The following is a 25,160-nucleotide window of genomic DNA, read 5'->3' on the forward strand; positions in this document are numbered from 1 at the left end:
AAATTTTGCAATCTGGAACAACTAACAACATTACTCGTACTTGCTGACAAAGGGAATTTCAATGAGAAGTAGGAACTATTGAAACAGGGCAGCCATTATATTAGACATTATTTGTCAATAGTTCATATGGTTAAATATCTCAAATACTGCTAGAACTATCAAAAGACAATGATACATGGAACAGATTTGACAATGATGGTGGACAAACAACAATCCAGACGTTTCCAGATTCATAGGAGACCAGCAGTGGAGAAAAACACAAGAGCAAATCTTTCAAAAAATATTCCATCAGTAATCCAGTCATAAGCTTATAATGTATACTAAATTCTCCACTCAGTTACCAGCACTCGTAATTTGGGAAGCATCATTTCAGGACTGAATATCTCAACACTCGGAAGTTATGTATCAAATTCAGAAGGGAGTAAACTATAGTGTCAGATCCTTAGGATCCTCAATAATTTGAGCTAGAGTTTGCAAGAAAGCAGCAAGATCAGCACCATATATAACACGATGATCAGCAGTAACATTCACCTGCATCTGGTTCTTCATGCCTATCCGACCATCTTTACTGGCAACGACATTTGGTTGAGATGCACCAACAGCCATTATTGCTCCCTGGAGCATTAAGTTCACAACAGAAAATTCTATCAGTTCTGCTTCCGATGATAAAAACTTTAAGACATTTAAAAGGGAGTCCATTTCAAAGAACTTACAGTTCCGGGTGGAAGAATAGCATCGAAGCGGTCCACACCAAACATTCCAAGATTAGATAAAGTAAAAGTACCTGAGTAAATTACCAATATCACAATGAGAATCTCAAGATTACAAGAATAACAAATTTCTGATGCTTGGATATGCAAGATGTACATTGCACATTAAAGACATAGATTACTGAAAAAAAAAAAGGTCCTGAAACAGCAAAGAACCTAGCCTCGAGTCCACTATGCTGTAAACTACAATGTTTTCTAAATATCTGGATCATCAAATGCCATCAACATTTAATTGACCACCAAATTCCACCATAAAATTTCAAACTTGCACCAATTGAGAATAGAAGTTCGAGACATGTGTACAAAAACAATCAATCTGAATTTACAACTCTTAAACGTATTTGATAACGCCATCCATTCCAAAGGAGAATGAATAATCTATTGAATGCTTACTAATCCCTATTTAACTCCATGTTCAATTTGTTCATCCTTTATAATTATCACATTGCAGCTTCATGAAAAAAAAAAATTAAGGGGAAATGATGGGCTTCTGAATTTTAGAGAACAATGTTTTGAAAATTTATATACTAGCTTATACAACATGACCCTCCAAGCAACAAGTAGGCCTCCCAAATTCCCAATGCTTGAATGAGATGCCTTTGGACCAAGTAGGCCTCCAAAGGCCCCTTGGGGTCCCCAAGAAACACCTCGATGTATAATCATATAGAGTCAAAAACTGTTCTCTAGAAGCCAAAATTGAAGGATATAATACACAGTATCCGACCAATTTTGGGACTCGGAGTCAAAAACTCACTGAATCGTAGGGGACACATACAAAGTCACATAATGTTGTTTTGAACCATATACATTCATTAGTCGGTCAAATAAAGGCCCGTGGTGGCCTTTTGCCAATGGTTGGAGGTGTATAATAAAATGGCCATACTAATTGTTTAAAGGTAAAGTAGATGGTTTGAGCCGATCAAATGGTCTAACAGGGTCCATGTGAAGCACCCTGACCTCTTTTTTTTTGGATCCCAAAAGTTCAAATTTGTCCACAAGCAATAATCCATGACTAAAGTTAGGGTTTTGGTGTCGATTGTCAAATAGTTTTGGAATCCTAGGGGATGCATCTAGAGATCATATATTGTTATTTGATACCATATTAGACCACTAGTAAGCTAGTATGTCATATAGAGTCCCGTGGTGAATTTGTATTGATGAAGAGAGACGTAAGTTTTAAACGACTAAATTGGTTGTTTAAAGGCAAAGTGGACAGTTCTAACCACCAAAATGGACTCCTAGGGTGTTGTGGTGTCTATGGGAGCAACCCCGACACGTTTCCTCTTTGGGTCCGAAAAGGTCTAAAATTGACCAAAATTGAAGGCTATAATCCACGTTTTTGAGACAATTTTTGGCAATTTTTCCAAAATTGAACAAAATGTGAGGGGTGTTCCCCAGGTTCATATTGCAACCATGAAAGTTATGAATAGGTCTATAAAGTCCTAAGAATGAGTTTGTTTTAGTTATGTGATACGTCTGGAATCATGTTGCATTGGTATTGAAGAGCCAGAAGAGATTGTTTGTTATACAAGTACACACTTATCATCATTGGTGTTTTTTATTATTCTGAAACTCTTTATTACAGTATGTATAAACAAAATGAGGGATGTCACACAATCCAATCAAAAACACAATTAAAACCGCTGACCAAATTTCTTGACTAATTGGTTAATCATGTCATCCCAATCATCTGGTGTCAGGCTGTGGTTCAGCAGCTTTTGACTATATACTAGACAGAACCAAGGCCCTCTCATCAAGAAATACAATAACGGGAAAATATAATAGATTGTCAACAATAGACCCTATATTCATTTGTTCCGAAGGGGATGCACTATTAGAAGACTGCTAGACTATGTGCAGAGTAATGTGACCAAGTACCTGTACTGTATTCATGAGGTTGCAACTGCTTGGCCCGAGCCTTGTCAACCAACTCCTTCCACTTTCTAGAAAGTGTGTAGATATCAACCTATGACAAAAATTTATGAAAGCAATTAGATCCTTTGGCAGTTTCAACAAAACCAATGATAAATTTAGTAACTAGCAAAACTATCACTACCCATCAATCAAAAATAAAATAGTAATGGTGATCAGGTGATCACGAATTGAACCTTATCAGCATCTTGGAGCACAGGGGTAAGCAATCCACCATCCATCGCCACAGCAACCGCAATATTAATATGGCTATTATAAGTAAAGCTTTTTCCATCTCTACAGCTTGAATTCACCACAGGATGCTTAATTAAAGCCAAAGCTGTTGCCTTTGCTAGCAATGCCGTCATTGTCACCCCCTTCGACTTCAACTAATCATCCATTCGAATAAAAAACAAACATTCAGTGATCAACTCAAATAATCAATCAATTAAACCAAGGATAATTCCGGTTAAAATACCAAAACAGTAATCACACCATCTCATTTATTGTCTTTAAAATTAAGATAAAGAGAACATTTCATCCCATAATTCAGTGAACTAATTATCTTCAAACTAAACATAGCACCTGCTCATAGCATATTATTCCTCTAATCAATCAACTAAACATAGAATTTGTTCCACTAACAATCAAATTGATCATTTTGCAATATTTTCAAGTTTTAACATATTCAAAAATCAAAATCAATCACCCCAATCAATTATCAAATTATGATTAAACTCAAAACTCACCTTCTTGTACAAGGCATCAAGAGCATCGGTAGTAATAGTATACCCAACCCTAAATGTAGGCACACTAAGACTCTCCACCATATTCCTACTCACAGCATTCTGCATTGTCGTAAACGGCACCGTTTCCCCTAACTCCACCGCCTTCGTCACCGGAGCATCCTTCGAAACAACCTTCTTCTCAGCCGCCGTTGCCGCTGCCTCGACATCCTTAGCAACAATCCTCCCTTGAGGCCCACTCCCAACCACACTCCTCAAATCAACCCCTAATTCCTTCCCTAATTTCTTCGCATACGGCGACGCCACCACTCTCTTCCCTCCCTCCGACGCCGGATGAGTCGAAACACTCAATCCTCCCTCCTTCTCTTCCTTCACTACCGGAGCTTTGAGACTCTCCCTAATTTCCACTACTGCCGGAGATGGCGGAGACTCCGAAGAATTAGAAGACGGAGGCGAAGCATTCGTAGCCTTAGCAATGGCATCGGCGATTTCGGCTTCAGACTCAGCAAGAAGAGCAATGGCGGACCCAACAGGAGCAGAAGACCCTTCATCAACAATAATCTTAGCGAGAAAACCATCGTAGAAGGTTTCAACATCCATGTCAGCTTTATCAGATTCAACCACAACAACGGAATCGCCCTTTGAGAGCTTATCGCCTTCGGATTTGATCCAAGAGACGATTTTGCCCTCAGTCATGGTGGAGGAGAGTGCTGGCATGAAGATTTCGCGGATTTTGGCCCGGATTCGGGTTGCGAGGAGGTGGGTGGGGAGGCGTTGAGTGTGGCGGAGAGAATGGGATGATGGGACGAATGTTGTGGTTTTCAGGTTTAGGAGGTTCGCCATTGTTGAAAGCTCTGTAATTCTTGCTCTGTATTTTGTGTGTGTGATTAGAGGAGAGAGAAAGAAGAAGGGAGTGAAGAGAGTGTTGTTGTTTTTGGGTTTGAGAGAGCCTCGATTACATCGAAGAGAAAAGCAGGGGAAGGAAGAGTTGAGCGAAACTTGAACTAACTTTCACCTGTTTTTGATCATTCTGGTTATTGCCCGGGGCTTTTTTTTTTTTTTTTTTTTTTTCAATATCTTTTTATTCCTCATTTTTGCAAATTTTATTTTAAAATTTTTATATTATTATTATTGATACTAATAAGTCAAATAATATATTAAAAAAAGCATGTAAGTATGTAATAAGTTATTATAAACTTTAACACTTCTTTATGTGGATGTCAACTAGCTTAGTTGGTTAAAGTCTTGGAGGTGATACTTAAGACTTGTGAGTAAATATTTGCTACATTACTGTCTATGTGGCTCTTTTTACACTTTAAAAGCTTATAAATTTGTAGAATGGTAGAAAGTGTATGAGAATATGTCTAAACGAGAATAACATATTAGGTGGTTTAGGTTTTGGCATACAATTTATTCATTTGTGGTTAAGGTTTTGGATACACTTAAGTAGGAAGTGTTCAAGATAAGCATATGACCTAGGAAGTTGATACATAGTCTATTATAAGTACTTGAAGAGTATATGAAGTTTCTAATTGACTTTAGATAAGGAAAAATTATCATGCACTTAACCACGAGATACATCAGTCGAACAATAATCAAAATCACTTTACCTGGTTTCTGACCTAACCCTCTAGACTAATAAAGATTGTTTTACATAAAATTATAATTATAAAAAGGTTATTGACAACCAAATATAAAGACTATTCTGCACTAATGAAACTCAATCCAAACGACCTGATTGTCACCTCTAAAAAGGCTAAAGAAAAACGGTTTCAATTACCCGCATACCTCCCATTGCCAATTGCAAATTGTCGAGACTCCGAAGTCCAAACTAAGACCAAAACGATCCATCTTCTTCTTATCTTGTTAGCGGGCAAAGTGAAAAATGTTGGGAACTGCTGCATCCGTCTTACAGTTACACACACATCTCTCTTTCCCTCTCAATAACAAATGGAGCACCAAATCACCATTGAAATACAAGAAGCTCCAAGTATTTTCCTCAGTTTCTTCGAATACCCAAACAATTACTGAGCAGGTTTCTTCAATTCCTGGGAATTTATCAGGGAAAGCAAAAACTAAGGAAAGGGTATTCCTTTTGGATGTAAACCCTATTTGCTACAAGGGGAGTTCACCCAGTTTACACTCTTTTGCTCACTGGATTTCTCTCTTCTTTTCTGAAGTCAGCCTCAATCATCCTGTTATTGCTGTAATTTTCTCTTTTCTAATCTATTTGGCTGATTCTTCTGTTGTACTGATTTTGAGCTGAGATGATTAATTTGGAATTTTGATGTTTATATTTCAATTTTATGATGGTAGGGTTAAGTTTGAGATTGTGAGTACTATTTCAATTTCAGAAATTTGGTAAAAAAGAGTTGAATTGATTGTTTTATGAATTCTATATAAATGGTTAATGCGTTTTAATATAATCTTTGTTGCTTAAGAGTTTTGAGAATTATCAGATAATGTGCTTCCCCACAGAAATGTAGTGTGGCTGTAGAGTTTAATAGGAAAGACGTGAATGAAGGATTATAGGAGAGTGTTAAGAAAATTTTTATTAGTGAAGGGGAGTTGGTAGTTAAATTTGAGAGCTTTGGGTAGAAATTTTATTGGCTATGATTTTTATTGAAACCCAAAAAATGGTGTGCCTTAATATGTAATTTCCAAGTTCAATGCTCCCAATTGGTGTTGTGGGAAGTATGCATCAATGTTTTACATGCATTGTGATGTTACTTGCATAATATAGTGTGTTTGAACTAGCATTGATCAACGCACCCCTAAATTTGAGAAGAGAATGGATATTTATTTAAGCTTGTTTGTCTAGATGAATAGATTCATGTAAGGTATATCTTGCTAAATCTGACTTTTGTTGCTAGAATGCTTTCATTTGTATAAATTTAAGCCTGGAGCTAAGGCTATATCTAGAAGTGTAAGAAATAGAACAACAATGTGTTTACTATGCTTTCAATGTAGATTTCGTTGCCTATTTATGTCTCCATCAAAGATGTGTTATGCTAGAAGAGTCATAAGCTCTTTATTTCATGTTTTGATGGATGCTGTGTAAATATCCAAATAAATTTTGGATCTTGATTTAAGAAACCTGGATTGTTGACTATTAGGTGTATTAAATTCATTGGTAGTCTTATTTTCAAAATATGTCAATTGATGAAACATGCCCTTCTAACTGATAAAACTATAAAAGGGTTAGAGGTGAAAGTAATCCTATTTGTTTGAGTGAAATGCTCATATAATTAGTGTTTATCATTTACTTCCTCTATCCCACAATGTTTACTTAATACTGCTCCTTTTCAGGATGTCAAAAAATATGGTGAGTTGCTCATCCATTTAATTTACTTTCTCCAAAAGATGAAACTTTTTTACTGAATAATTATATGTAAGGGAGCTTATGATATTTTGTTTTCAATAGAACTATCTATAGCAAAGAGTAATCATGGATAAAAATTTGTACATTCATGAATAGTAGGACTCAATGTCCCAATTCGGTCGTTTTTAGCTCTATGATATGATTTTGTATGTCAGCTGAACATAGGCTTAGTTGTAAAAGCTACGAAATATTAAAGAAAGACTGAAGTGAAGGATGGGCGAAATACAACTAAGAATAAATTTATTTTGTAGAAGAAGGGGATGGTCTGATACAAAGAAGGTGGGCTTGAATACAAGGAAATGGGTATGCTACTTAGTACATGCTAGTAGTTCTTTTTAAGGTCGATTCTTCTGTAAAAATAATCTTCAATATACTCTAGGCTGTCTGTGAAGAATAAAAAACGCTTTGCACACTAAGATGATATCTGGAGGGCCTATGTGCTGTCAAATATTGAACAAGGCTTGACTGACATTGAAATAGCTATTTTTGTACCATGTACATTGGACCAAGTATTGACTTTCCATGCTTACTTCATTGTGCAACCATCACTTCTAACTAGGTGCTGCTGTAAGAAAATACTTAAGCAGTGTTTATCCTATGGTTATCTTTTATGAGACTGTATGTTTCAGAAGAAAGATGACCAGTTGGCATGGAAACAACAAATAGTTTGTGTTGGAATTTGGAACACACTTTTCCTTTGTAACAATATCTTTATTGCTATGGTATTTTGTTTATGCATGAACCGTTGATTTTTACCTGAAAAAGATTTGTTCTTTGTTAGGTACTCGATGGGGAAGGAGGTCATGAACACCGCAAACAAATATTACCATCTTATAAAGCACACAGGCTTAAATATTTGAGGCGTATATATACATCAAAGGGATTCGAACAGCTTCCAATTGGAAGGTCACTAAAACCTGTTATAGATCTTCTGAAAGACTGTAATGTGCCGGTAAGGTGAAAATAATTTTTCTTTTACTTGTTTTCACTGATTTTTCTAAATTTCTTATATGTTTGTCTGCTTCAAATCTTCTACTAGTTCACTAAAAGAAACTGTAACTTAAAGAATATCATTAAATAACATGCCGTTTCCTTAGTGCAAAGTTGCATCATGCTCTCATGGCCAAACTGCCAAAGGAGGAAAAAAAAAAAAACAAAAAAAAAAAAAAAAAAAAGAAAGAAAAAGAAAAGAAAAGAAAAGAAAAAGGGAATAAAGAGCAAAAGTGAATGGCAATCGCTCTTGTGCTGATTTGATATTTCATATAGGTTGCCTAAGAATCTCAAGGACATCAATGTCGTCCTTTATACCTGGCTCTTTGGCTCTTCAGTCCCCTTCTTTTGGGCGGGGGTTGTGTGTGTCTTAGGTGCCTGGGTGGTGGATTGCTTGGTGATGGTGTAGCTTGATTCTCTTACTCCCTCTTTTATCTCTGCTGGTTTCAGTTAGATATTATTTAATATCTTAGACTTAGAGTAACATTAGGCTTCAAATCTGTAAACAATAGAACTGGAGGATTAGTGTTGGATTTCTCAATGAGGTTATACAGGACACCTTATGTTCAACTAAGGTGTCTGATCCTCTATGCCTATTATTGCTAATTTAACTCAAACATTAATGTCATACAGGTCTTAAAACTTGATGGTCAGGAAGCAGATGATGTTATTGCTACCCTTGCTAAAAAAAGTCTTAGATAGAGGAAAGAGGGTGGTCATTGCTTCACCTGATAAAGATTTCAAACAATTGATTTCAGAAGATGTGCAACTTGTTCAACCCTTGCCTGAGCTCAAAAGGTGGTCCTTTTATACACTGAAGCATTATATTGCTCAATATAGCTGTGACCCGCAGTCTGATCTAAGTCTACGTGAGTTTTCTGATCATCTTCCCTTTATCTTCAGTTAACACGTGCTATTTTTCGCTGTCTTTGCAACTTGTGACTTTCCTGGTATTGTTATCATTAAATTGCAAAGAACAAAAGGGTCTTGCATCCCCCCCCCCCCCCCCACACACACACGCCATAGAGCGTTGCCCATGTGTAGGGCGTGTTCTCCTTAAAATCTACTGTCATATCCAGGAAGTCCCCTAATCTCAAAACAATCGCCAATCCTATATATTACAGCAACAACAAGGTGAACCACTTACTAACTACATGAAGCAAATCAACAAAATGATGTAAAAACTTATCACAAGCAAAAGTCATGATTTCATGGTAGCATCTATTGTAGGGAATCTAGGGATCTACATCAACCAAAACTGAGTTTCTTGCATATTTTCGCTGATTAATTTGCTATCTAGTATCTACTTAGCATTGTTTTGGCATTTGTTAAAGCTGTTATGAAGCTTGGGAGGACGGGATAGAAGGCTTTTATGCTTTTTCTTTGTCATCAAGTAGATGTTAAGGAGAAATACTGTGATTATGATGCTAATATGAACATTTTTTTCCCTAAAGTTCAAGATTTGCTTGCGTTTAGGACATTAATTTTGCAGAATAATTTACTATTATACAGGGCCAGGAGGACCAGAACACATATTTCTAAAATGTTGTAGATGTATATGGAACTGAAGTTTTAAAAAATTTACACTTACAGAATAAAGAGCACTATTTTACTATCTAAAAGGAAAACTGCTAGACTTTGCTAGTAAATTTTTCTGAGTCTGCTGGTTATTCTTTTTTACGAAGTATACAATTTCAGAACATGTTTACTTTAGACTTGATTGACACAAGTATAATCATCAATATGAATTTCGTCTCAGATAAGTATTCTTTTGGGGTTGGCTTACTAATATTTTCTGAAGGAGTTCCATTTTTGTAGGATGCATTATTGGCGATGAAGTTGATGGTGTTCCTGGAATCCAGAATCTGGTTTCAGGATTTGGTCGGAAGACTGCTCTTAAACTCATTAAAAAACATGGATCTCTGGAGAATTTATTGAATGCAGCTGCTGTGAGAACTGTTGGAAAGCAATATGTCCAAGAAGCCCTAACAAAATATACATTTGAGCTTAGAAGGAATCACCAAGTTCTTTCCTTAAGGAGGTGAGTTGACTCACGACAATACGCTATAGTTATGTATATCTTTTGATTGCTGTAGAAGTTAGATCTTAAAGATTGATCATATGGCTTTATTCTAGGGACATTGATGTGTTTCTTGAAGAAGAGTGGTTATCCAAAAGAGACACAACAAATGATTTGGTTACCATAACAAATCTGAACAACTTGTTGAGAGGAAGCTAAATCCTCAATTCTCAGATGTAGGATCCTGCTTATCGATATGGTAAATTCGAGTATGCAAGCTGTATATCCATATTTAAGGTTTGTTTTATTCATCATTTTAGTGGATCCCCCCTCCCCCCCCCCCCCCAACACACACACACACACACACACACACATACACAAATCTACACCCTTAAGTGAAGTGTTGATTGAATTTACCAATGTTGTAATTGCTTATGTTCTGTCTCTAAAGAATTTGATTCCTGCAGGTGAGAGGGTGCTTGAGTAATTTATTGCTGTACCATTCTTGCCATCTGTCCTGTGACAAGACCTGCTCGGGTAATCCAAATGAAAAAAGATGATGATTTCCATGATGGCATGAGAGAAGATAAACGGATCGGTGAGATCACAATCTTTTAACATATATATTGGCCTGCTAATGCAGTTGCAACTGGAGCTTAAAAGATCACTTTTAACTTCTGAGTAAATTTGATTGTTGATCTATGTTACTTGCACTATTTTGTCACACCTTAAGTACCCATTATAGATCCTCAGCATTCCAACAAAGGCATAAATTCATATAGATCAAACATATATTTTTGTGTTCTTATGTTACAAATTTTAAAAAGCTGACCCTTGCATGCTGTTCATTTTACTTCATTTACAACATGAACAGAAATAAAAGATGGATAATGTGTTTGTGCTATCAGCCTATCACCAGTCATATTGATTCCCTTCACTATCATGCATTTAATATGTAATTGTATTTTTCTTAATTGTTTCTGTAGGTGTTGCCCGTTGTCCATGTGTTGCTTAAAGCTAACAATCAACAGCCAAAGATCAAGAAAATCTTTTGCAGCCCTCCTGTTTATGTGTTACTGCAACCGGTCTAATCCTGAATTCGTTGTCATATATCTGTTGCTTACTTCATTGGCTCGATATGTATCAAGCACAGGGGTATTTTTCTGTTTGCTCAAAGTCGTCTTTGTATATCCTCTTTGGCATTTTCGTTACTCGTTCAGATGTCTTCTATTTTGTGCAGTTGCGAAGTTGGAAAATTTTTGTATGAGATTTGGATGGTGTAGTCGTGGAAAAATATGTGGTATATATGTTTGCATGCGGCTCCCGTGGACATCAAAAATTCGTCATTGCAAATGTCATTTTTGGGAAGGACTAGTCATATTATTCATTTTTGGGTCCATTGCTTTTACAAAAATGTTTGTTAAGGCTTCATTTTCATCTTTTCATCTCTTATTGGATGGAATTTTGGACCTACCATTTTCTGGTTGAAGATACTTTAAAAATGGCAGTGAAAGATAGTACCCTGTGTGATAGTTATAAAAATTACTTCTCATTTTAGGCTAGTCTAGCCATGTATGGTTATAGATTGGGCAAAAGGTGTGACCGCCTTAATAGGATAATTGATTAGAATCCACATGAAATTTTAGGGTTAGCTGTTCTTTGTTTTGGGGCTAAACAAGATTGATTTCAAACGAAACTTCAGAATCAGAAGCACAGAATTACTTGTGAAAGTTGTGTTAACTTAATTTGACCCAAAAGCAACCCGAAAACCAATTTATACCATACTCGAATGTACTTAAATCCATAATGAACTTACTCAACCTAAAATGACTAGGCTGATTCGATTGGAAAATATGTTAAATTGAAAAGTTCTCTATTAAGCTAAAGTTCACGATCAAGTTCAATATGGTGGTAAGAATAATAACTTGACTTTTCACTTGCTTGAAGAGTTTTGTATCTTACTTTTCTCAAAGATTGGATCATTAAACTAACATCGTACTTGTGCTACTAATCTCCCACCTAAGTTTGGCGATTGGCCGGGTATGCTATAGATAGTTTTAAAGTCCTTTTTTCAGTCTCCAATTGGATTGAGAATGACCTAAGCAAGGAGAAGATGCAACAACTAACAAAAAGTACTTCGTACTATATCAAATAATCCAACCCTTCAACAAAAATAAAACCCTTCCCACATTAATCATCAAAGTGGAGTGTGGACATATTACAAAGTATGCATCATCTTTTCTGTAATTTAAAATCTTAAAGCAAAGTGACAAAAGTGGGTTATAATTATTTGGAGTTTTTTGGGTGGAAAAGTTTGAGTTTTATGTATGAGCAAGTTTTAAATTAAGTTTGATCATATGATATTTCCATTTATAAAAACAGTCTTTGCCTAATCTACATACTTGTATTAGTTGTATATTGTTCTTTAATTTGCTTCCACATTTCAAATTTTATTTATCGTGACTAATTAATTAAGTAATTACACCGTATACTATAATGTTGTTGTTAGACCCTATGGAGTATTTATTATTCTTAACAATCACTTACCAGTTACCAATCATAATTCATAAGGGATTACTATCTAAAACTAAAATGTTGTTAATTACCACTCCAAATTTTATTAAAGATGTAAGTATTTCAATTAATGAATTGCAATTTTTAATTTTAACTCACCAAAAAAAAAGCAATTTAAGTTAAATTTAGAATGAATAAAACTTGACAAAATCCAACCCAATCCAATGTTTGATTATCTTCAATCTCCATGACTATTGGTCATTTATGTCATTATGCAATTTTGTCTGGTCGAAAAAGAGCAAACGACAAAAGTTAACCAAAATAATTCACTAATTAATATAAGTAGGTTTAATTAACTTCTGATTAGCTTAAGGCTGGACAGTATTAAATTGTTAACTTTGACTTTGCTTCCTTCCAATTAACTTCAATTGTTCATCGATTCTCCCACTCTGAACCTTCCTCGCAGGTGGCATAGCTTCCTAGCAACCTCCAAAGATCATAACTTTTACATATATTTTTCTTAAAGAATTGCTCTTTTTTTTCTTCCAATAATTAGAATATCAACTATTAAGTGGGAAATCAACTCAGATTTCAAAGATCAAAACTTTAATCATCTGGGTAAAAAAAAGTTTATCCCTTTTTTTTTATTTTTTACTTAAAATTTTGTTTTTATATATAATCGTGAATCATGAATTCATGATGATCATGTTTATGAGAATGAGACCCACCAACAAACGGTGGTGATTAAGACTTGGACTTCATGTAGTGGAAAATTAACGGTGATGATCAAATAGTTGACTCATCTTGGTCCCACATAGTGTATTACTGTTGCTTGGGGCGGGGGGACTACCATAAAATGCTGCCAAATTGCTACTAATACATTGAATCCCTTTTTATTTTATTTCTATTTTTATTATTAATATTTATTTATCTATGGTATTGATTTGTTTGGTGCTTATTTAATTGATCTAGTTGAACTTCAACTCCTCTTTTCAACATCTGGGTAACTTTCTCTCTCTTATTTGGATGGAAATTAGGGCTCTGAGCTGACAAAAAGGATTCTTTGGCAACCCTAAATCTGGTGAGTTCTGTTTTCTTTTTACTCCTTATACAAAAGATGATTTTTTTTATTTTTTTTCATAAAGTTGATTTATATTATCTATTAAATTGTTTGATGTACTTGCTTTAAGTTCAATTTCTGGAATTTTGTGAAGGGTAAAGATCTGTGATGTTTATTTTAGTTCATTTAATTGCTGACATTCTTGAAATTGTGTGTTTTTTAATTGTGTGTTGACCTTTAAATTTTGATGATTTTTGAAGGACTTAAATATATTATATGCTTAATAGAAGTTTGTTCTGGATGTTGAGGCCATAATTTAGTAATCCTTTGTATTTGTATGTTGTTCAGAGATTGCATATCTTATTGTCTTTGATTGGTTAGGGGTAAGGTTGTGCACATCTCTGTGGCCCTGTACTTGCATAATGGTTCAAGAGTATCTGTGTAGGTTGGTGGTTGTACTTGTATGACACCTTTTCTTGCTGCAGGAATTGGGCTTTTACTTTGATTTCCAGACATTTTGGGTGTCTTTTCTTTAATCTGTATTATGGTAAACTGGCCGGATCTAATTTCAATGATGACAAATTATAGTATAAAATGCTGAACATAACCATAAGAAAGCATAGAGAAGATGAAAATCCTTCAATATGAAGGATAAACCACTAATAATGGATAGCGTAAACCACTAATAATGGATAGATTATACTAATTATGAGTATTTCTGTGACTATCTAGTATAGATGGGCTAGATGGCTAGGCTCAACCAGGTTGGTTCTGCAGTTGAAATCGGTCATATGGGTGTAACGAGTAGCAGCCTGTTGTTGGCCCTTTTTGCCTTATATAGATTTATTCCCATGTGCACCAATTGCTTTGATGCCTATTACTGACAGATCGTGATTCTTACTGTTCAAATGTTATCAGTCTCTCACAGAGTTTCAGGATTTTGAAGATATGTTGGGTTTGGTTGAAGGCTGAAGTTGCTATGTGGCAAGGAGATTGTGAATGTTATCAGTGCTTATGCTCCCCAAGTGGGTTTAGATGCAGAAGAGAAACGACAATTTTGGGAGGACCTAGACGAGGTGGTGCAGGGTGTCCACCACTCAGAGAAGTTATATATTGGAGGGGATCTAAATGGGCACGTTGGGGCGAGCCGAGATGGCTATGAGAGTGTCCATGGAGGCTTTGGGTATGGGCAGAGGGACGCCGGTGGTGAAGCTATTATGGATTTTGCCCAATCATATGATTTAATTTTGGCTAATACTTGGTTTAAGAAGAGGGATTCACACTTGATAACTTTTCGGAATGGAGCAAATGCAACTCAAATAGACTTCCTGCTCACAAGGAGCATAGATAGACAAAGTTGCATAAACTGTAAGGTTATCCCAGGGGAGAGTGTGGTCACCCAACACCGGCTATTGGTAATGACTATTCGTCTGAAAGAGAAGGCGAAGAAAAAAGTTAGACAAGAAGAACCAAGGATAAGATGGTGGACCCTAAGGGATGCAAAAGCTAAGGTTTTTACAGAAAAGGTAATTGAAGAAGCGGATTGGGATGGAGAGGTGGATCCGGACATGACCTGGTTACGAATGAAGAACTGTTTCCTAAGAGTGGCCAAAGAGGTCTTAGGGGAAGTAAGGGGAAGAACTTCGGTACAGAGAGATACTTCGTGGTGGAATGAAGAGGTGAAAGCAGTAATTAAGCAAAAAAGGGAATGCTATCAAGCCTTAGGAAAATGTAGGAGTGATGAAACCTTTGCAGCGTATAAGGAGGCTAAGAGTAAGGCAAAGGCAGCTGTTCGCCAAGCAAAAGAAAAGGCATATCAGGAGGTTTATGAAAAGCTTGATTCCAAGGAGGGAGAAAGGATCATTTATAAGATGGCAAAGAGAAGACAAGAGGCAAGGAAGGATATTGGCATGGTGAAGTGTGTCAAAGATAAGAACCAAATGGTCCTAGTGCAAGAGGAGGGCATCAAGGACAGGTGGAAGGGGTACTTCGATGAATTATTTAATGGAAGTAATGGAGTTTTGATAGGAGATACCTCTATGAGTGATGAAGAAATCAACATGGAGTATGTGCGAAGGATTAGGAGAGTAGAGGTGGAGATTGCACTGAGGAAGATGAAACCTAAGAAGGCGGTTGGCCCTGATGGGGTACCGATAGAGGTGTGGAGGTGTTTGGGTAAGATTGGTATTGATTGGTTAACAAACCTTTTCAACAAGATATGGACGGCTACAAGGATCCCACAAGATTGGAGGAAGAGCACCTTGGTCCCGGTTTATAAAAACAAAGGAGACGCTCAAGATTGTTCTAACTATCGAGGAATTAAGCTTATGAGCCATACTATGAAGTTGTGGGAAAGGGTGATTGAACAAAGGTTGAGGGCATGCACAAGCATTTCAGATAACCAATTTGGTTTTATGCCTGGGAGATCTACTATGGAGGCAATCCATTTGATAAGACAAATGATGGAGTTTTATAGGGTAAAGAAGAAAGATCTTCATATGGTCTTTATTGATTTAGAGAAGGCATATGACAAGGTGCCAAGAGAGATACTTTGGTGGGCAATGTTGAAGAAAGGTATCCCACGAAGGTATGTAGACCTAGTTAAGGATATGTATCGGGATGTGTCAACAAATGTGAGGACATGCGGAGGGTTGACAAAAGATTTCCCTATTACAATCGGATTGCATCAAGGGTCTGCATTAAGCCCTTTTCTTTTTGCAACGGTTCTAGATGAATTAACTAGACCAATTCAAGATGAGGTTCCATGGTGTATGCTGTTCGCAGATGATATCGTTTTGGTGGATGAGACTAAGGATGGGGTTAATGTCAAGTTGGAGCAATGGAGGCAAAGGTTGGAATCTAGAGGGTTTAAGCTAAGTCGGAGTAAGACTGAATATTTGGTATGTCGTTTTGGCACTCAGAGGGGGACAAGCAATGAAGTGGTGAGTTTGGATGGAAAGGATTTGACCATGAGTGAATGTTTTAAGTACCTAGGGTCGATCATCCAGAAGAATGGTGACATTGATCAAGACGTGACCCACAGGATTAAGTCAGGGTGGCTTAAATGGAGAGCGGCCACGGGAGTGTTATGCGACCGCAGCATTCCCTTAAAGTTGAAGGGAAAATTCTACAGGACTGCCATAAGACCAGTGTTGCTCTATGGTACAGAATGTTGGGCTTCTAAGAAAGAGCATATTAAAAAGATGGAGGTTACGGAAATGCGCATGTTAAGGTGGATGTGTGGAAACACTTTAAGAGATAGAATCAGAAATGAGGTTATTCGCAAGAAAGTAGGTGTGGCGGGCATTGTAGATAAATTAAGGGAAAATCGTCTGCGTTGGTTTGGACATGTAAGACGGAGACCCGAGGGTGCACCGGTGCGAAGAGTGGAAGAGTGGGACCATGGAGGGATTAAACGAGGAAGAGGGAGACCAAAGATGACTTGGTTGGAAGGAGTGAGGAAGGATATGAAGTGCATGGATTTACGTGAGGATGAAGTTTTGGATCGTAAGGGATGGAGGAGAAAGATTTATGTTGATGACTACACGGAATAATCAAATTTGGTTCATGTTAGCCGACCCCACTTTTGGGATTAAGGCTTTGATTGATTGATTGATTGATTGATTGTTGGGTTTGGTTGAAAGATAAGGTAGAGCTTGGATACAAAGCCAGAAATTTTTGGGGTGGGGAAAGGAGACTTGGGGGGAATGGGGGTGGGGAATTGTGTTGATTTATAAGTTTGTCTCTACTTGATGAAGACTAAAATGCTCTAAAATTTTATATGGCTTATATCTCATGACAAATTTACAGACCAATCCAAAGTTTGAACCGCCATCTTTTCCCTGGTATAGCAAGATTAGCTACCCAGGAGAATGGTGCTTATTCTTCCATAGACATAGGAGTGATGGAATACTGTAGATTGTGGCTATTGTGTAAGTGAAACGTGATATTATTGGAGCTTAGAGATAATGGAGAATAAAGGAAGATATCATGATTTTTTTTTTCTTTTAGTGTTTTAAACATGAAAGAAGTGCAATAATTGACATGATTTTTTTTTTTTTTTTTTTTTTTTTTTTTTTTTTTTTTTTTTTTTTTTTTTATCACATGGAGAATATTTAAAAAGAGAATATATAAAAGGCTGATATATGAGATAAGTTTAACTTCATTTGGACTGCAATTATTTACCCACCTAATCTGTGTAATTGTTGAGAGTTAGAAGTGCATAACAAGATGATCAAATTAATGACATTTTTTTTTTTTTTTTTTTTTGAGGACATCTTTGAATGACAATTATAAATATAGAGCAAGTCTTTTTGCTTAAGGATAACCTTTAGTTTTTTTAGCTGCGTTGGCTGATAAGATTTTTGTGCTCTTTTGCTTACCAGATGTTATCAGCAGTTGAACTACTGAATTGGTTGATATATATCATTTTACATAGCATCTTTAGGCTTTGTACATATTTTATTGTTGCTAGTGCAGTATGATGCTGGATATCATATATCATTCGAAGTATATCAGTGGATAAAAACAAGGGTTGCTTTTTGACACTTTGTCACGACTGTTTTCTGAGTTCCCTGATGTTGTCTATTACTATGTAAAATGGAAGTGATCGATTTTTTGATCTATACAAACACTTTCACTGTTAATTTTACTCTCAATCTGTGTGGACATGCAGTTATTGTTCTTTCACTGGAATAATAATGTTTTTATGTGGTTATTCCAGGTTTGGCCATCTGTTAGATTTGTACCTGATTAGGATTTGAAAATGGACGTTAAAGATAGGCCAAATTCAGAAAATTGGACTGAGCCTTCAACTTTTGGGAATGAAGTGCAGCAGAATGCATCCCTGAACAATCAACCGTTCACCAATTTTACTTCTCAGGAACCGTCAAAGTGGGAAGATCCTTCTATACTTGATTATAGCATGAGGATAGATTCTTCATTCTCCAAATATAACCCACCTTCAGAGAACTCATCTTTGTTTGTTGGCAATCCAAGTAACCAGGGCAAAATTCCAAACCAAGACAGGGCTCAAATGAATCAGATGCCTGATGGTAGTAACTTTGATCCAAGAGCAATGCTTAATAATCTCTCTTTCTTGGAACAAAAAATCCACCAACTTCAAGAGCTAGTTCATATGATCGTTGGCCGAAAAGCTCAAGTTCCTGGCAACCAAGAAGAAGTTGTTATTCAGCAGCAGCAACACCAGCTCATCACAGCTGATCTTACTTCAATTATAGTCCAGTTAATATCAGCAGCTGGTAGTCTACTTCCATCAATGAAGCATAACCTCTCTGCTGCTAATTCTAGCTTGCTTCTTAATAGGACCCTTTTCCCCTCAGCAACGACTGTTGGTACCAGTATGATATCACAAAACAACATAGGGCAAGTAAAACAAGTTGTTGGTGAAGTTAAACCAGTTGAGCAGTCAAACCAGGTGGAGGTTACGGCCAATTGTGTATCTGAAATGAACTGCAACAACATGGAAGAAGATCATGAACTAAAAGATGATGATGATGGCAAGGAAGAAGAGCATCTTCCTCCTGGATCATATGAGATCTTGCAATTAGAAAAGGAAGAAATTCTTGCACCCCATACCCACTTCTGTACCATATGTGGGAAGGGTTTCAAAAGAGATGCTAACTTGAGGATGCACATGAGAGGTCATGGGGACGAGTACAAAACTCCGGCTGCACTGGCAAAACCCAACAAGGAGTCTAGCTCAGAAAAGGTGCTTTTGAAGAGGTATTCCTGTCCTTTTGTAGGTTGCAAAAGGAATAAGGAGCATAAGAAGTTTCAGCCTCTGAAAACTATTTTGTGTGTGAAAAATCATTACAAGAGAACTCACTGCGACAAGAGTTACATTTGTAGCAGATGCCATACCAAGAAATTCTCTGTTATTGCTGATCTCAAGACCCATGAAAAGCACTGTGGCAGGGATAAATGGCTGTGTTCTTGTGGAACAACTTTCTCTCGAAAAGACAAGCTTTTTGGGCATATTGCTCTTTTCCAGGGTCATACTCCAGCCATTCCCTCTGAGGAACATAAAGGAACATCCGTGCCATCAAATCTTTCAGATAACAGTGAAACAACAAACACTGTTGCAAATATGGGTTTTAGCTTTGGCTCCAATGGTACTAATGAAAATGGTGCACAGAATATGATGGATGGAAAGGGGAATGTTGATGATCCTTTCTTCTCTCTGCTAAATTACGAATATAGTCTTGGTGGTCTTCAAGATTTTCCACTAACCAATTTTGACGATTCACCAAGTTCTTTTTCGTTCCTCAATTCTGAAGAAAAGGACGGGATGATGTGTGTCAGTAACGACGTTCATTAGTATTGGTTGGTGTTTTTAAGTTTTTTGTGCAGAGGAGCTTCTATCATCCTGACTTGTTTTCAAATTGGATGGACTCAAGCTCCTGTAATTGCTTAGCTTAAATAAATGCTTTATATATGATCATTGCACATTACAGATGTGTCTGCTGCATTCTTTCATTTTTTTTTTCTGAAAGGATGCTTCATTCTTTCATTTATTCGGCTTCAATCTAATGTTGAGTCACTAACGGGATCAAGCAAGCTAAACGCTTGCCTAACTACTACCATCCTTCCATATGATTTTTAAGGTTTCAAATACATGATATAGAAGTGATTGTAAATTACAGTTTAGTACGGTGTAACTATCAAAATGTTGAATCGGAAATTTAGGCTGCTGTATTGCAGTTTGTTTAAAAATAAACCGAAATCAGAGACATGGGTTTTTATTGGTTGGAACAGTTGGCCCACTTGGTCCCACTTCAATATTTTCAAAATTTTCGCTGTAAGTTTTGCAAATGAAAAATTTTGAATTTTGAATTCTTAATTTGAATTTAATTGTACTTTTGGCTGTGAATAATGTTGGAGGATTTGCGAGAAGAAACTATGGAAGACGACGGTTGCTTTAAGGCGAGGGTCGACGACGGTGGCTTTAAGGTGAGTAAGGTGGTTGAGAGGAAATAAAGGGCCGATGGTCGATTTAATGAGAGAGAATGGTTTAGAGTATGAACGGTGGTCGGCGAAATCAGAGAGCGATGTAGTCCATCAGATGGTCTAAAACAGTGGTGGGTGAAATAAAAGGCACGGGTGAGAGAGCGACAGAGACGACGGAGACCAAATGTATGGTTGTAGTATTGAAATTGTTTTGAAAATATTTTGTAATTCATCATTTGTATTATTATAGTATCAAAACTGATTGTTTTAGTATTATTTGTATTATATTAGTATAAAAAATAATGTTTTATTAACAAAATTCATATAAAATTCTTAGTTGTGGTTGTTTATGGACATAAATATCACAAATTGTTATGATATTTGTTGGTCAATTATGTTCCTAAAATTCTTAGCAGTGGTTGTATAATATTTGATTTTCAACTTGAAACGAGTTTCTAAATTTAGATAAGAGTTAGTGAATTAGATAAGTTAATTATTGTAGATCTTTTAGAAGATGAGTTCTCTGTAACCATAGTAGTTGAAAACATTTGAGAAGAAAGAGTGGGTATGTGATTGTTGGTGAATTGGTTTCGATGTCGCCAAAAAAAGGTTTCAAATGTGAGCTATCAAATGAAACTCTTCAGCTTCAAATCAATGACTTCCTTCACCATTGTTTGTCATTGCCATACAAATGGTTTCTAAAACTACTTAACTACCTTCGAGAAGAAGTAATTTTTTTTATTATTATTATTATTTTTTTTTTTATGAAAATGGCGGGATAAGATCATCACTTTTAGCGCTCTTCTCTCCTTAGGCGGGACACTCACAACACAAACTTTTACAGCTTAATTTTCCCGCTCAACTTTCTTTTTATCAATTTCTTAGCAAGCTGATGTGTTGCAATATTATTGGTTGTCTATGTGGGGATACACATAGACTAAGTCTATGTGTATCAGCTCCCTTGTGAATTATAATGCAGGGTCATCTTCATTCCTTCAGAGTTCAGACCTTTCATATTCTCCAAGAATATCTTTTGAACTAACAGGCATCAGTCTGCAGGAACCTCGCAGTGAGATAGCTCATAGCTGTGAGTTAGGTCTAGCCAAGCCTAAAGACACATTGGCCCAGTACGAGTCACAACCCACAACCAATGCACTAATGCACCTAGATAAAGTTACCGTAAATTCTTTTTCTTTTTTTTTTTTTCTTGTTTTTTTGAGGAAGTTTGACCAATGTAGTCTTATATTGTCAATTGTTTAAAAAAAAAAAAAAAGTTTAAAGTACAACCTTTTATTTTTTCTTTTTATTACATAGTAGTATTTATTTTTAGTGTAAGAGAGCCACGTTTTGATTAAAGCTGTCAAAATTTGACCCAACTCGAAATACCGACTCAAACCCGATTAATAACCGACCCATTTGAACCCGAAAAAATGGTGACCCAAACCCGATTTGACCCGACCTGAAACAAACCCTAGACCCGAGTTGACCCGTGTATGTGAGACCCGAACCCGAACATGAACTGACCTAGAAATGACCCGACCCAAATGAAACTCGTAAATTATTGACCTGAACCGAACCCGACTTGAACCGAAATTGACACAAACCCGTTTTAACCCGTCAAAACCCGAATTTAACCCGACTTGTTACTAACCTGACTTGAATTCAACCCGACCCGTTCTTAACCTGACCCGAATTTAACCCAACCTGTTACAAACCCGACCCGAAATCAACCCGACTTGTTATTAACATGACCCAACTTCAATAATCCGACTTGTTATTGATTCGACTCGAATTTTACCAGACCTATTACTAACCCGACCCAAAAATTCAACCCTATTTGTTACTTACCTGACTCGACCTAAATTCAACCAAAATTGTTCCTGGCCCGATTTCAAATCACCTTAAATGCAATTTAGACCACCTTATTATTGTTAATCAAATTATTTTGTCTAGAGAGACCAAGTCGGTCCAGGCCAACAAAAGAAAGGAGCATCATCCTCAAATTTAAGAGTAAATATAGTACTACCTCCGGTTCAATTTACTCACAACAAAGGGGTATTATTTGTGAGACATAAAATATTCCTTTATTGCGAGTAAATTGAACCAGAGGTAGTATATATTTATTGCATGGTCAAAGGAGATAATTATCTTCCTAAATTATAGACTATAGTTCCCTAGTATATTGCCATATAATATTATAGTCAAAGGAAATAATTAGCTTGATAAAAATAATAATTATTTATTTATAGTTAGTGTAACCCGAATATCACCTGACTTGGAAATGACCCGACCTGATTGTAACCCGCAAATTATTGACTTGAACATAACCCGACTTGAATCCGAGAATGACCTGACTTGGAAATGAACCAACCTAATTATAACCCGCAAATTATCTACTTGAATCGAACTCGACTTGAACCTGAGAATGACCCAACCTGAAAATGACCCGACCTGATTAAAAGTCGCAAATTATTGACTTGAACAGAACTCGAATCAAACCCGAGAATGACCCGACCTGATTTTAACCCGCAAAGTATTGACTTGAACTGAACCCGGGAATTCCTCTAACCCGTTTTAACCCGTGAAAACCCGAATGAAACCCGACATATTGATCACCCGACCCAAATGTAACCCAACCTAAACCCGACCCAAACACGATAAGAAGTATGACCTGACGTGACCCAACTCAAGCATGATCCAACCCAAAACCGACTCGCATACATTATGAAATTAATCTGAATTGACCCAAACCGAGTTGACCAGACCCACTCTTAACGACCACAACCCGACACGTTTACCCAGATCGACAGCTCTAACCAAAACATCCAATATGCTTTCGACAACTTGCACAGATTTACCGGTTTACAACTTGCACAGATTTCATTAACTCAAGCCTACCACGAAAATTTATGACAACATATAATGATCATATATGCTTCCAAACGGCATTACATAACCCCGAGATGTATTCCCTAAAATCTCAATGCTTTCGACATCGGGCCCCGAAACATTCGAAATTTCTCAAAAGTCATGGATATTAGCCTTCAATTTTGGAATTTTTAGACTTATTTTCGCCCGGAAATAAAAATTGCCAAAATGTCCACCATGATCCCTAGTATCATCCGGGAGTCCAATTGGCTGGGTGAAACCATCCAATTTGTGTTTAAACGACCGATTTTCCGGTTTACAACTTGCACAAATTTCATTAACTCAAGCCTACCACGAACATTTATGACAACATATAATGATCATATTTTGTTCCAAACGACATTATATAATCCCGAGATGTATCCCCTAAAATCTCAATGCTTTTCGACATCGGGGCCCGAAACATTCGAAATTTCTCAAAAATCGTGGATATAAGCCTTCAATTTTGGAAATTTTTGACTTATTTGTGCCCGGAAATAAAAATTGCCGAAATGTTTACCATCGTCCCTAGTATCATCCGGGAGTCCAATTGGCTGGGTGGAACCATCCAATTTGCGTTAAAACTTCCAATTTACCGGTTTACAACTTGCACAGATTTCATTAACTCAAGCCTACCACGAACATTTATGACAACATATAATGATTATATATTTGTCCAAACGGCATTATATAACCCCGAGATGTATCCCCTAAAATCTCAATGCTTTTCGACATCGGCCCTGAAACATTCGAAATTTCTCAAACATCGTGGATATAAGCCTTCAATTTTGGAATTTTTTTACTTATTTTCGCCCAGAAATAAAAATTGCCGAAATGTTTACCATGGTCCTTAATATCATCCGGGAGTCCAGTTGGCTGGGTGGAACCATCCAATTTGCGTTTAAACGACAAATTTACCGGTTTACAACTTGCACAGATTTCATTAACTCTAGACTACCACGAACATTTATGGCAACATATAATGATCATAAATGGTTTCAAACGGCATTATATAACCCTGAGATGTATCCCCTAAAATCTCAATGCTTTTCGACATCAGGCCCCGAAACATTCCAAATTTCTCAAAGATCGTGGATTTTGGAGGCCTTCAATTTTGGAATTTTTTACTTTATTTCGCCCGGAAATAAAAATTGCCGAAATGTTTACCATGGTCCCAATTATCCTCCGGGAGTCCAATTGCCTGGGTGGAACCATCCAATTTGCGTTTAAACGACTAATTTACCGGTTTACAACTTGTACAGATTTCATTAACTCAATCCTACCACGAACATTTATGACAACATATAATGTTCATATATGGTTCCAAACGGCATTATATATTCCCGAGATGTATCCCCTAAAATCTCAATGCTTTTCGACATCGGGCCCTGAAACATTCGAAATTTCTCAAAAATCGTGGATATTAGCCTTCAATTTTGGAAATTTTTGACTTATTTTCGCCCGGAAATAAAAATTGCCGAAATGTTTACCATGGTCCCTAATATCCTCTGGGAGTCCAATTGGCTGGGTGGAACCATCCAATTTGCGTTGAAACGAATAATTTACCGGTTTACAACTTCCACAGATTTCATTAATTCAAGCCTACCACGAACATTTATGACAACATATAATGATCATATATGGTTCCAAACGACATTATATAATCCTAAGATGTATCCCCTAAAATCTCAATGCTTTTCGACATCAGACCCGAAACATTCGAAATTTCTCAAAAATTGTGGATATTAGTCTTCAATTTTGGAATTTTTTGACTTTTTATCGCCCGGAAATAAAAATTGCCGAAATGTTTACCATGTTCCCTAATATCATTCGGGAATCAAATTGGCTGGGTGGAACCATCCAATTTGCGTTTAAACGACTAATTTACCGA

At 36.6% G+C, this 25,160-nt stretch overlaps 1 protein-coding gene and 2 pseudogenes across 3 annotated transcripts; 2 read left to right on the plus strand and 1 right to left on the minus strand.

The window, feature by feature from the left end:
• Positions 1-76: 76 nt before the first annotated feature.
• Positions 77-4,347, minus strand: LOC145639777 (dihydrolipoyllysine-residue acetyltransferase component 5 of pyruvate dehydrogenase complex, chloroplastic-like). Its single transcript, XM_081691101.1, has 5 exons — positions 3,431-4,347; positions 2,879-3,070; positions 2,649-2,736; positions 714-784; positions 77-615 (listed from the first exon to the last, which is right to left on the minus strand). The coding sequence occupies exons 1-5, from the start codon at positions 4,268-4,270 to the stop codon at positions 427-429; spliced, it is 1,380 nt and encodes a 459-aa protein (XP_081547227.1). The 5' UTR covers positions 4,271-4,347; the 3' UTR covers positions 77-426.
• Positions 4,348-5,285: 938 nt separating this feature from the next.
• LOC145639778 (uncharacterized) lies at positions 5,286-11,336 on the plus strand (annotated as a pseudogene). Its single transcript, XR_014114932.1, has 7 exons — positions 5,286-5,633; positions 7,591-7,761; positions 8,433-8,668; positions 9,618-9,840; positions 9,936-10,116; positions 10,287-10,417; positions 10,806-11,336. The product of XR_014114932.1 is annotated as an uncharacterized LOC145639778 (transcript).
• Positions 11,337-13,221: 1,885 nt separating this feature from the next.
• LOC145639779 (protein SENSITIVE TO PROTON RHIZOTOXICITY 1 pseudogene) lies at positions 13,222-19,866 on the plus strand (annotated as a pseudogene). Its single transcript, XR_014114933.1, has 2 exons — positions 13,222-13,414; positions 18,117-19,866. The product of XR_014114933.1 is annotated as a protein SENSITIVE TO PROTON RHIZOTOXICITY 1 pseudogene (transcript).
• The last annotated feature ends 5,294 nt before the right edge of the window (positions 19,867-25,160 follow it).

The sequence above is a fragment of the Chenopodium album genome, chromosome 7 (genome assembly GCF_948465745.1).
Source record: "Chenopodium album chromosome 7, dcCheAlbu1.1, whole genome shotgun sequence".
Classification (NCBI taxonomy): Eukaryota; Viridiplantae; Streptophyta; class Magnoliopsida; order Caryophyllales; family Amaranthaceae; genus Chenopodium; species Chenopodium album.